At 34.3% G+C, this 13,727-nt stretch overlaps 1 protein-coding gene across 11 annotated transcripts in view; it reads left to right on the plus strand.

The window, feature by feature from the left end:
- CEP128 (centrosomal protein 128) overlaps positions 1-13,727 on the plus strand; it is a 135,146-nt gene that overhangs the window by 36,656 nt on the left and 84,763 nt on the right. For 8 of the 11 annotated variants that reach the window (XR_010389353.1, XM_064512226.1, XM_064512230.1 and 5 more), the window contains 4 exons: positions 896-1,028; positions 2,377-2,537; positions 2,652-2,720; positions 10,662-11,012. Coding sequence is in view for 10 of the 11 variants with exons in the window: in XM_064512226.1 (XP_064368296.1) it covers positions 896-1,028; positions 2,377-2,537; positions 2,652-2,720; positions 10,662-11,012 (714 nt within the window). In the remaining variant the exon portion in view is untranslated. The remainder of the gene's footprint in view (positions 1-895; positions 1,029-2,376; positions 2,538-2,651; positions 2,721-10,661; positions 11,013-13,727) is intronic. The other 3 variants (XM_064512227.1, XM_026111357.2, XM_064512228.1) reach the window with 3 other exon arrangements.

Below are 13,727 nucleotides of genomic sequence, written 5' to 3' on the forward strand. Positions count from 1 at the left end.
ATTCAGAGACGTAGAAATTTTTGGTTTTTTGTTTTATTTTCCTAACATGATAAAATACATCTCTGAAAAGCTGTCTAAAATGTGCTCCAAACAATGCCTGTTGATGTAGACGTGATTGAATCTAGAAGATGCAGGAACCTAGATTATAGTATTAGATATGTTTAGGAAAATAGTTACTTTTCTAATCCTTCTTGCAGAGAAGTTGGGAGAAAAAAGAATTAAAATAAATGGGCGCAATTGGTGTACAGATCAGTTAGCATTAGTTGTTCAACTTGAGTATCTGGCAGATGTTTGAGTTAGATATGTTACTGTTTTAAATTTAACTCGTGTGTAGAATTTAATAGTTTATCACATAATTCTCAAACAGATGTAATGTGTGTTGAGCTATTTTCCTTTAATTCAGTTTTAGTATGTCATATTTTCTTTAATTGTATAAAATGTCATCTTTGTGGTAGGCAGTATCACAATATAAAGGAAAAATGTTGAAAGCCCCTGTATTTCTTAAGAATATTGATATTGTACACTTAATGAGCAAAATTTACATAATATTTATTGTTTGTCAAATTTGTATAGATGTTTTTACTAGCAATGCAATATAAAAAAGATAGTTACAACATGTAAAATGGTAGAATCCAGTTTGGTCTGGAGAAATTAATACTCTGCCATTATCAACCTAATCAGCTAAAATGGTTCCTTTCATTTTGCATAATTGTTTGGCCTACAACTAGGAACTGACCCAGTCTTTGTTTGTTTACCATCTGGAGCACTCCTGAGATTTATTTATAAAATATTACCTATATAGCCTTTTTTGTTTTATTGTGCTTAAAAAAAAGTATGCCATTTACTCTTTCTTTCTGACTTTGTGAAACATTTCATACTTGTACATATGTTTTAGATTGAGGATCTTCGTTCTCGACTCTCGAGAGCAGAAGACGATCGTGTAGAGTTGCAACATCAAATTTCACATGTTGCTATGCATCGCCAAAACTACCATGATGAACAAGAAGATGACAAGAGAATTAGAATAGGTACAGCTCTCCCATTTTGCACAAGATGTGTTATTTACCCTGGAAATTAAATCTGTTTTGAGTTTCAGTCCAGTTCCTCTACTGTTTGAACTAAAACAGTTGATTAACTTCTCAGCTTTATTAAGTTAAGTAGTACCAATATCTGAATGTAAACAAATAAATAGAGGATTGAGGATAAAATACCTTAATTTGTGTGGTTGAAACAAGTTAAGATTATTAGAGACAGTTTCAGCAAAGTGAATGTTATTCTTACAGCAGAAAAACATTGGAAATATTTTTAAAATACCCATTTTTTGGAGTTTTACATTTCAGTCCACTAGCAGTTTAAATTCTGCCAACTTGAAAATCAAAGCAAAAGTAATTTACATGGTTAATAAGACCTCTGAACTTCTGGCAGGATTTCTAAGGAGTAACAGCATATTCTAGCAAGATGAAGACTATAATCCAGTATGATTCAGTCATTGTTTTTGTTTGCAGTATTTTAGAATTTTGGAGAGCGACCCATGATATTTAGAAGAAAAATATTTTAAACAATTTCAACATGCAATTGCATGTTAAATTACCTTGTTAGATACTTATGCTTGAAAATTTTAAATACAGATAATCAAATGCATTAAAAAAAGTCTTTATCTCTTTCTCCTAGTTAACACAGAGATGTATTACTTAATATAATAGAGGAATAGGACTCTAATCTAGTGTCTCAGTGAATGTTTAATTGGTTTGATTAATGACTTCTTTTTATATTTTCATACTGCAGCTATTGAATTATCTTGGTTATTAAAATAGAACTCTCCATTTTATAAGCTTCATACAAGCCTTCCAGAGAACTGGAAAATGGATAGATTTCATACATGGCTTAGGTTCAGGCATGTAACAAAGGTGGTAATTTTAATAGTTTTTCTTCAGTCACTTGAATGCTACTCTATTAGCTTAAAAGTGAATTTATTTGTGACAATACATCTTTCTTGTTAATGAAAGCATATTTTAATTTTTCCATTTGTTTTGTAATTATAGCAAAATTGCTATAAAAACATGAAGAAAGAAAAATATGTATTGGAGCTATTAAAATGTATGGAGTGAAATGAAGCTTAAAGCACTTGTTTCTTCTTACTGTGTTATGTCTGTTTCTTCAAGATGCATGAAAAAGATACAGACTGAGATTTTCTTTGCCTCTAGTAGAAGTTTTCATCTGAAGGTTTTTCATTTTTTCACTGATACCTTGATTAAAAAGAAAAGTTGAAGAATAGTCACATATAGAGAAGAATATTGCTAAAAGAGGAATGAGAGGAAAAAAAAAAATTTTCCAGAACTCTACTTGGCATATTGTTCTGTTCCCACTGTTTTATAGTAGCTGAAAGATATGAGAGGGAAAAGCAAGAACTGGAGAAACACATATTGGAGCTCAAAGCAAAGCTGAATCATAATGCTGTAATGTCAGAGGTAGAAGAGCTAAAGAGATGCCTAGAGCGTAAGGACAAGGAGAAAGCACAGCTTGCAGAACACATACAGGTAACTTTTCTTTGTAAATCATTTTCCATATGTTTATGGTAAGTGATGTGCCAGATTAGGGAGTAGCATTTAAAATAAGAGCAAATGTCATGCTTTTCTAATTTTATTCTATAGATACCTTTGAAAGGTGGCCTGAGCTTGCAGACGTTTTTCCTTCCCATCTTTTTGATAAACCAAAATAAGGTATTTGCTATCACCCATGGATTCATGGGTTGGTTTATTTTTCTTTTTTTCCTGTGTGCAAAGAAAAGATGATTGGATTTTATCAGCTGTTGTCATTAATACTGGTCTGTGGAATTACTTGTGTAAGTTGATACTTGCTTTCTTATTCCCCATTCCATCATGCCTTAGATCTAAAGTTTGATTTTTAAACTACTTTTGATTTTTTGTTGTTGTATGAGGTGCTGCAGTAGAGTAAGAAAAATAGATCATAACTGCACATTTTTTTAGGAATTAGATGCAATATAATCATTATAATAATAATCCCATAGATGGGAATTACTAGCTTGCTAATCAATTTTAAACACGTACTATTTAAAGTGATTCTTTCTGCAAAGAATGACAGCAGTCTCTATCACAGGAATATATGTCTTAAAAGATTTTTACCTTGAACACTAAATGAGATGTAAGGATACAGTAGCCTCTTCATTTAGGATCAGGAGTTTTATATTTTTGGATAATGCGTAGCTCCCTGAATGGTAACTGTTTTCTAGTGTCTTTCATGGCTGACAGAAGAAATGAGGAAGATATTTTCAAAACCTTATGTGGGATTTCAGTAGTCATTTAACATTCATTGTACCTGTATTAGGGCATTCAATAAGCCAGAGTTCTTGTATTGTGTGTTTATTTTTCTAATAGTATTTTATCATTTTGTTGGCAGTTTAAAAGTAGGAATTAGATTTTTTTTGTTGTTTTTCCTTTGCATAGGTTTATAGGATTATGCTGTTCAGTTTACTTCTGTTTTCTTCCCACCACTCCCTTTTCAACTTGTATGCTGATTTAAAACTAACCTATCAAATTGTATTTGGAAAAAAACTGAAGTTTCAAAAGACTTCATTCCTAAAAGTTTTATGAAAATTGGCAGTTGAACTGGTTGGAAAAAAAAAGATATAGATTAATGCTTTAAATAAATAAATAAAAAAAGACCTAGATTAATACTCCCATAGAGGAAGAGGCAAGCAGAACTGATTTGCTGATGCCCATCAAAATTTGTGTTCTGGCTAGCCAGTCGGCTCCTATACAACTCCAGGTTAGCCTGAAACATGCTGTGTTCTTTGTTTTGTTAGGCTTGAGAAATTCCAGTTACTCTGGCAGCAGGAGTCAATGGGATGCAAACCACAGAAAACCTTTTTTAAAACTTCTGTTGTCAGAACACTTTTTTTGTGAGTCGGAACGGTGTTCTAGTGCTAGCTTCCTGCTCTACGAAAATACCGATGGAAGAGGGCTCGGATAGGGTTGTTGCCACTGCTGCAAGTAAAAAATCTTTGACTTCTCTGGTTGTCTGAACAGAAAATACTTTGTACTTCTTATCTGCTTCCCACTACCATTCCCCTACAGAGGTAGTGACAGGAAAATAACTCTTTTTTTGTCACGTATTTTTCTTCCAGTAGGACATCAAGGAATACAAGGATGTGAATTTCTAAACTTACGTACTAACAAAACCTTTTATCAAGGCTGTTCTAACAGCTGTTCATATCAGATAGTCTGATTCCCAGTTGGAAGTGACCAGTCATGTTTGAATTGAGTGTAATTTGTCTTTGGTTAGTGGGAAGGATGTGACTGTATTTGCCTCTGGGGTATGTACATGTGATATTATAAATTTCTTTTGATTTATTTAAATGTCATTGTTTTCAACAATTTAAGGTTTGAGGTTGTACATTTTGTCCCAGACACTTGCCATAAAATCATGATGATACATACATCAGTATGATGTAAAATGGAAAGGATGAAAAATATTATAATTATGTTTTATTAAGTGTTTTTAAGTCTCTTTTTTTAAACACTTCATTCTTAAACTCATGGTTAGGAGTGAGTTTCATCTTGAACTAATTTTTAAATTTAATACAGAAAATTTCGATTTCAGTTATTTTAGTTTACCTGAGCCTGCTTCTGTAAGATTTTGCAAACATATGTAACTATTTTAAGTGCATTGTTCTGTATGGAACTACACAGAAATAGGCTCAACCTGACTGTTACGGATAACAAATAAATAAATGTATAGTACACGAATTTTAAAGATAAAATAGCCTAATTTCTCCATCAGTGTCTGGAGACTCTCCTGTTACTCCAAAAGCAATAGGAAGTTAGCATGTCTGAAGAGAGATGATTTTTAAATTCTCTTATTTTCTACAGGGAAGTTAGATTTGCAAATGAGAAGCCATTATGATATGTTTGGCTCTTGTCAGTTAGCATTTTCTTTTGTTTATTTGTTTTAGCTCTTTCTAAAGTCTTTAATGTGTGGGAAGTATATTTGCACTGAAGACTGCCTGACAGTCATGCTATTCCTCTGAAAGGTTGTTAGGAAATATAGTCCTAAAAGAATATATCATTTAAACGTTATGATACGTTGTCTAGCTTGTGAAATCGTTTGATTTACTAAAGATTTCTCATTCTAATTAGGTCAAAGTAGTCTTACAGTATTGCCTAGTGCATAACAGCAGACAGTTATTTTGTTAAAAACTCGCTAGCTCTGAGGGGAAAAAGATGTTGATTTGTTTATTTAAGAACAGAATTTATTGTTAATATAAATGTTTGTCTTCATTTATTTTTATTCTCATTAAAATTCATTTTTATGGCTTTTCCTCCTGTAAAGATGACCCTCTTAGTCAATAATTTTCAGTAGATGAGTCAATTAAGATATCTGAAAAGCAATAAGTAACACTGTTCTAAATTAAAAAAATATACTCGTCAGAGAAATCCATGATTTTGCCACAGAACAGCTGAAATCTGTATTGCTGTGTCAGTGGCTTTTAAATGCGGAAATAGTGCCCTAGATGCAGACTTTGTCAAAATCAAGAGTGTATATGCATTTAAATCTATTTAAAACCACATATCAACCTAAAAAAATTAAGGTGTTTTAGCTTGATGTTCATGCTTGGGAAAAATATGGAGAAGGCATCACTTCATGAAACTGATTTTGTGCAATATATCTTTTACTGAAGGAATAAGTTTCTTGACTGAATGTATGCTTCTTGCTGTTCCTCCTCCCCCCCCCGCCAACTCACCGAACTTCATTACCCTCCAGAGCCTGTTGTGTTTGTATAAACGTTCCAAGCCCTCTGGATCAGTGGTTCTTGGTGGTTAGATACAGCCTGATTGGTGAGAGATGCAGATCAGACTGTGATGAATAAATTAATGTTTGAGTTCTGCATTCAGTAAAGATTAGTAAGAGAAATAATTAGGTTCCTGACTTAGCGTCAGTGAAAGTTATAATAGAATGACAAGCAGTGTGATATTATAGCATTAGAAACTGGTGACTATACTGCTGAGGTACAGGGCAGAAAAAGAGGTGAAGGAGAAAATTACAGATAGGTCTACTTTAGGTGACTAATATAAGTGCGGTGGGGCGAAATGTGGCTTATTGTATTTTTATCATTGTAGAATGTTTGCACATGGTAACTGTGGTATAAGGCATTTAGTTTTTATTTACAGTAAATTGTGCCAAATGGCTTAGCCTTCCTCGTGTTCCAACTTTAACTGTTCATAAATGTTTTGAGGAACGTTGCACTGAATACATAGTGTTGTGTTTTCTATACTTAGAATGAATTTTTTTTAGTTTTGTGGTAAAATGATTTTTTTTTTTGTTTTTTGTTTTCCTGAAGTGAGGTGTTGAAAATGCTGGCCAAAAGCGATGATCTGTGTAGTCAAGCTAGGGACTGGAAATCTGAATTACACTGTTTACCACAACAGTGGCAGAGTTGCATATGTAGCACCTGTGGCAATTAGGTTGCACATTAGATAAATAACTAGCTTTAGATGGAAAATGTTGGAGAAAGTTGGGTGAATAGTTTAAAAAAAAATCACATTTCTCCATATTCCTGTCTCATGTGATCATAGAAAGACTTAAAATTTTTAAATTCTAAATTGCTTACTAAGGATTTCATCCAAAATAAGAGTGTAAAAAACTAGGATAGAGTCTGCAAGGTCTAAAGTGAACACTACGTGTTTGTGCGTGCCTGTGTTTGTGCGTGCGTGTTTGTTTTTTGTGGCACCTTCTTCAGCTATGGCATTCCAATCCAGGACTGCTCCTTTTCCAGCCATAATACAGTACTTCACCCTCGACACTGATGGAAAAAAATCTCTGCCTCCCAAATAAACAAACAAAAAAAGGCGCAACAGAAAACCCTGTATTGCCGAACTTCATTATAATACTAGAATAGGTCCTCAAAGAGTCTGTCCCAGTCCCTATCTCAGTTTCAGCCTGTGCCGAGCTTGCATTCAGTACTGTTCTGGCCGTGGCCAGACATACAGACATGCATACAGACATGCATACAGACAGCTGTGTGAAGGAAACAGTCAAGTTGTGCATTACATTAATGATAGTTTTTTGTGATATATTGTCTACAGGCATATTTAATGTCCTTAGAACTGCGATTCTGTGGCTGAAAGGAAAATGAGGAGTGGGAGGCTAAAAGGAAACTGAGGAATGAGACTTATCATTTGTATATGGACATCTGTATATAAAACATGATGGGAAGTAGGGTACTACTTTCCCTAGGTGTTGCTATTTGAGATTATTCAACATTGACCGTCCACAATAGAATGCAAGTATAAACATTGAATGCGAAATATTTTGCTACTGTAAAATAAAATATATGGTTTTCATGTCTGAGGATCTTGACAGACTTAAGAACACTAGGCACATGATGTTTGTTTTATAAAATTTTAAGTATAGAATCTAATGTTTTTTTAAATATACACTGAAATTGAAAAGCATAATATATATATCCAGCTTAATTATCAACTACTTTTAGTTGTAGAGATAGCTTCTCATTTCCTTCTCTTTTAAAATAACAATTAAGGTCATCCTTGCAAAATGAAACTCTGTGGTCACACTTTTACAGCACAGCACTGCAGAATAAAATTTTCTTCCAATGACAACAGTCTTTTACATGATTACTGTTTACTATCAAAACAATTCTCGTAAAATCAGAAATAGGCATTAAAACTTACATAGTAACTTAAGTTGATGAATGGAGGTTTGTTTTGCATTAGTTGTATGCTATCTGCTGATACCGCTTTCTGCAAAAAGTAATTTAAATGCAGCACATGAACAATAAACATGGGCAATACAGCATACCTTGCTAAACATGATACCCCTTTCAATCACTGTGCAGTGAATGATTAGTCATTTCACAAATAGTTCCAATCATCAAATCTATGACCTGTGAGATTGTTTAATAATATGAATATGAAAGTAATTATGTAGTCACTTTGTACACTAAACTGTCAAAGTTTGTTCGAAGATGATGGATATGTTCTTGACTTGTCAATTTCTGTCTTTTTTTTTGAATATGGAATATTTGGTATTTATCTTGGAGATCTAACATTATACTTTTCAAGTTTAACTTGGAACTTTAAATCATTTTTAATTTTTGAATGAAATATATATTTTAATAAACAATGTTATTTAATTACTTTTATGTGTTTTATGTTTGGGCTGAGGATCCAAAAACACAATGCATCATGCCTGGGGAAAGCATTAGACACATTACTAGAAACTGTTAACTTAGGTAACTCATTTGTAGGACAATTCTGGCATTAAAATTTGCCTGGAGCACATAACTCTTGGCTATTTTTTATCTTCCTCATGAAAACAAACCAGTGAGAAAAATATGTCGAAGTATACATCTGTGAATACTAGATTCAAAGGACAGTTGTCACTAACCCCTGAACACACATCTAAAAATTATCCATCTATATCGCTTAAGGGCAAAAGTATCTTTATGTTGTCTCAAGGTGTCCTCTGTCTCATCTCTTGACTAAACAATATTCTCTTTCCAAAATACAGTTGGATATTAGTAATAAGCAACCATATAAATCTAATAAAATCAACTTTTTATGGGGAAAGGACTTTTTCAGTTTCAGAAACTATAAAATGCTGTGAAGTGCTCCACAATCATATAAAGATGTATGGGAATTTACATCCCACTCATGACTGAGATTATCAGATCCTAGCTAGTGTGAATGTAGGGATTTCTCCTCCAAAAAGCAATTGAGTTATTTTACAGGATGATTGTAATCACTTTCATTTGCTGTATACTCAACCTCATTTCTGAGGTGCAGATTTGCAATAACAATTGAGAGCGACATCAAGGTGGAGCAGTATAATATGGGCAGCACTTGAAAACGAAACAAAAAAAAATTCATGAGGATTGACAAAGTATGTTAGCTGCCAAGTGATTTGTCAGCTCTGAGAAATCATCCCTAATTCCAGTGCAGGTGAAACTGTTCAGGGGAACCACCACAAATTTTGTGTCAGTTTAGTACGTTTCCATATAAGGTACTTTTTATTTACATTACTGTTTACATTTTGCTACCTGTGTAAGACTTACCCCTGCCTACTCCTTAATGTGTTTACATATTGCTTTTTTGTGTATCTCAGTTGTGTCTAGAATGGGAATGTTCATCCAACAGTTGAGCAACTGGTTGCCCAGTGGGTAATCCTACTCCTGTTTTGCTTTCTGCAGCCCTCTTTCTGCAAAGGCCTCTTGGGTATGAGTAAAACACTTGACTGATCTTGCTGTGGCAGCTGTCTGTTCCTGCAGGCTGTGTCCTCTGGCAGTCCCACAGGGGCCTTGTCACGCGCAAGGGTGCACATGCAGTCTTTCTGCTAGGATGGCAAATGCTATCCTGAAAGGACTGGGACAATTTATGGCCTCCCTGGAAGTAATGGCCTGTTCGGAAAAAAAACTGTGGCAGGTCATTTATCTAACCAGTCATTCTACACATTATATGAAAAATTGATTACTCTTTGCTAGGCAAAGTACTCTTCCCTTGTCTGTTCTGAACTGCATCCTGTTTATTTCAGACTATGTCTCCAGTTCATTTCAGTCCTCCTGAAAACTGGCCTCTTCTCTAAAGTATTTCAGTTCCTTGAGGCTTGATAATATCTTTGACTGACTACAGAGCAGGCACCTTAAATCCTTCTAAGGCATTAATGAAAATATTGAATGGTATGAAATCAGTCTGAATGGGCCTGAAATACACAATACTAATATAAAATACTACTTGACAGCTTAAACTTCAGTTTTGGTAATGAAGTTTCAATGACTGATTTCTGAGCATGCTTTTGCAGAAGTTTCATGGAGAATATGATTTCCTGACTTGCTGGTGAGACTGTCCTCAGAAATAAAGCCAGATTCAAGATATGTCGCTTTTATTATTTTTAAAATGCTTGGCTTCATTCTCTGCTTTTTGTGTTTTCTAACATATTTTGCTCAGTATTGAGAGATCACCTCCTCATGATCCTCCTCAAAGGTTCATGATGCTATTGGCTCTAATATGCTTGCGACATTTCAGACAGGTATCTTGCACTTTGTTCTAGAAACATCCACCGAGCCACTGTAATCTCTTGATATTCTTCAGATCCTTTCATAATACCCTCATTCATCCTGATGCTTCCATAAAAATTCATAACTAGTTCATATACTGTAGGTTTCTGTTATGCTGACTGCTGTTCTTTCCTTACTTCTTTTCTTTCTTCTTGTCTGTTTATATTTATCTCTGTGCCTCTCACTTTATTCTGTATTTGCACATAACATAGTAGGATCTTGGTCAATGATTCCTTCTTGCTCTTTATAAGTATAATATTACAATGAAATGACCAACCAGAAGAGAAACAAATGCTGAAAATAAAATACAGGATAAAGTAACCATGTATTTTATATCACATTTTAATGCTATAAGATATTACACTATAACTTTTTTTTTTTTTTTTTAAACCACTGCAGATAGGTAGACTGTGGGTATTTGGTAGTGCTCGCCGGTAGTCAAAGTGATATTTTATGTTATTCATATTTTAGGTAGGAATGTGATTGAAGCATCACTGTATATTGTTTGGTAAGGCTTCATAGTGTGTATCTTTAGGGTCTGGATTTTCATCATTTGCTATGATGATTTCAGGTGTTAACATTTGACCTGGAAAACAGGGAAAAGCAGCAGCAAAAAATGCTGGACCAGCTGAAGGAAATACAGAGATCCTACAAGGCTTGTGAGAGTGGACGTAGGCAAACTGAACTCCAGTCTGCTGAGCTAGCTCAGCAAGTTGAAGAGAGTGCCAAGGAAGCAGAACGATACCTCACCGAATTCAAGCATTCAGAGGCACTCAGGCTAGAGACAGAGAAAAAAAAAGAAGATTTGAAGGTGAGAGCACAGGAAACCATCAGACAGTGGAAGTTGAAGTGTAAGAAACTGGATCGCGAGATGGAAAAACAAAATGAAACTATTAATGATCTGATGAACAAGAACAGTCAGGTGAGAGCAATGTGTGTGGTTGTGTGACTGTTTCTTCGGTTTGTTTTTTGTTTATACCTTTCCCTTTAGTTTAGAAGTGAAGATAAGGAGTTTATGTAAACTGTGACTTACAAACCACCTTAGGTTCTGGACTGAAATTTCTTGAGGGACTTCAAACCAGCTAATAGATGGCAATATTTTTTAGTTATTACTGATCTGAGATGAACTTGTATCAGAAGCTATCAAGTATAAAGTTCCAAATTCTCTTCTTTATCTGCTGTTTATTCCAGTCTTTTCACTTAACCAAAACTTTCTTTTGTAAAAATGTAAGGAAAGTTTCTCGATTAACGTTGATTTTACATTACATATTAACTGAATAAGTAATTTAGCTCATTTTTAGGTAACTTTTGTGAGGAAATTGTGCCACATTATTTTTCATGAACTTTTAATCACATTAAGTTGTAACACATGTTAAAGTTATGCACTGTATCATGTAGTGGGCAGGGGTCATGTCTTGGATGTGATTTAGGTATTTATTTTCACCATGTATTTCAGATTGCTAACAAACAGGTCATAATGCTATATGGACTTTGGTACCACTAGAATGTTTTCCATTTTATTCTGTATTTACGCTTTTCTCAGACTCTACAATTATAATGATATCTTTTATTGACAACAAAGACCACAGATTCTAAAGTTTCAGAAGGATGGCAACTTAGTCTGGATTTGTTGTATGGAGACAGTAGAAGGATCTTAATTTTTTGCTTGTTTGTTTGAGGGTGTGCACATATAAAGTTAAATTTTGGAACCTGTAGGTGTCCTGTACTCAGTCTGGAGATTTTAGCAAAAAGGGAACCCTTACCTTCATTCATGCTGAACATGCAGTTCCTAGTTATTCATCTGGATAGAGACGCTCTGTGTTCCTTATGAATTTTCTTGTTTGTAACGTTACTTTTTTTTCATTTTTTTTTTAAGTGCTTTTCATGTATGTTTTGTTTTAGTCCCTTCCTTATATTTTTCAGAACTTTTCTTTGAAAGAATCCTTTCAGAATTTGATCATGTGATATTTCTGGGCTTTTCATTTGTCTTTCTTTTTAGTATGGCATGTCATGTATTCCTCTGTTCCTTTTCCCATGAAGTTCCTCAGGAAAAAAACTGTGTCTTTCTTTAATATGCAGAATTCCCTGACTTTTTCTAGTCCTGACATGCTGCTTTAAAGACAAACCCTCACATCAGCGTCAATGCTGATTATCTGTTGTTGGAAAAGTAGTACAAACCATCACTCTCTTTGTAGTGAATCTGTGGTTCTTTGTATTTTCCAGTGGTTGGGTCAAAACATGTCTGCTCCTATCATGGCCAGGATAGTGCTAATCTTCATGTCATGAGCATTTCTCTTAAATCCATACACCCTGCTGGTGCAGTGTATGATATTTTATGGCCTAAATTTGTTTTTATAGAGCGTCTCTCACCTCTTTTTACATATTTTCTGATGACATGTATACTATATGGAGGTTACTAAATCTGATAGACCTGGAGTGTTTCCATGCCATCCTCTACTTTGTCTTACTCAAAGATTGTAATTTTCAGGAGATATGTTGTGAAGTGTGGTCAGTTTGTATTCATCCTGTGTTGTGCATGATTTAATAATGTTTTCTGAGCTTGGTACATGTCCAGTACATGTAAGCACAGTCAAAAGTGCAGGAGAAGCCATGATGGGGCTAATCCTTAACTGAAATTAATAAACTCTAGCAGATCTAAGAAGTCATTCCTCCTGGAGTTGCTATTTCTCTCCTGAAATCCCTAGCTTATTCCATGCTCTCTATTATTTTTCTTTATCTGGTGTGTCCATGCTCGCTATTATACCTGTTGACAATTCATTCTGTGGTCATCTTTTTGTATTAGTGTAGCCCTAGCCCATTCATTTTAGGAAATAAGATTCCCAAACATTTGAGACGTTGGTCATCCGTCTAGGTAAAGGAAGATATTTAAGGAAAGGCAGAAAACCTGAATCATTTAGAAATCATGTATGTCTCTCATAATAGACTAATGAGAAGCAAACAGTAGAGGAGAGAAATTTGTGGAAAAACAAGCAGAGAGCCTCTAATGCTCTGAAACCAATGTTCATCTAAAATCATAGACTAACACAGTGTTTGTAATGTCAATTTGTACTGCTATCCAAGACTGAAATTTCATTTAGATTTGTTACGTAAGATTCCTTGACATGATTTTTTTTTTTCTCTGTTCGTAACATTTTCTGCAACAAATGCATAAAAATGCTAAATGCAGTTGCTTTGGTCTTACCTCCATTTAAACAAGATTGAAATTGTTTTTTCTTATTCTGAAAGTTATCAGCATGTTGCCAACAAGTTTGAGATAGGTTTTTCACATCTGAAGAACATCTCTTTATTGGAAGATATAGAATATCAAATAAACTGCAAGTCATTAAGGAGGAGAAAAAAAAGCACAATCATCATTTCATGTCCTCAGTGCAATATCATAGACAGTTTCCATATGAGGGTGTAAGCCAGCTAGATGCAACATTTTGTGATAAGCTTCAGTGAACTAGATGAATGCAATTTAGCCAGCTTTAAAATATACAAACAATTCTATGTCTGAGAAAAAAAACTATATATATATAAAAAAAGAGAGAAATGTTAGTCCGATGTCTTTGGTTCTGATACAGGCCTTGAAAGGGGTGATGGCAAACTTTCAAAATTCGATTTCAAGAGTAGTTTG

The sequence above is a fragment of the Dromaius novaehollandiae genome, chromosome 5, assembly GCF_036370855.1.
Source record: "Dromaius novaehollandiae isolate bDroNov1 chromosome 5, bDroNov1.hap1, whole genome shotgun sequence".
Lineage (NCBI taxonomy): Eukaryota > Metazoa > Chordata > Aves > Casuariiformes > Dromaiidae > Dromaius > Dromaius novaehollandiae.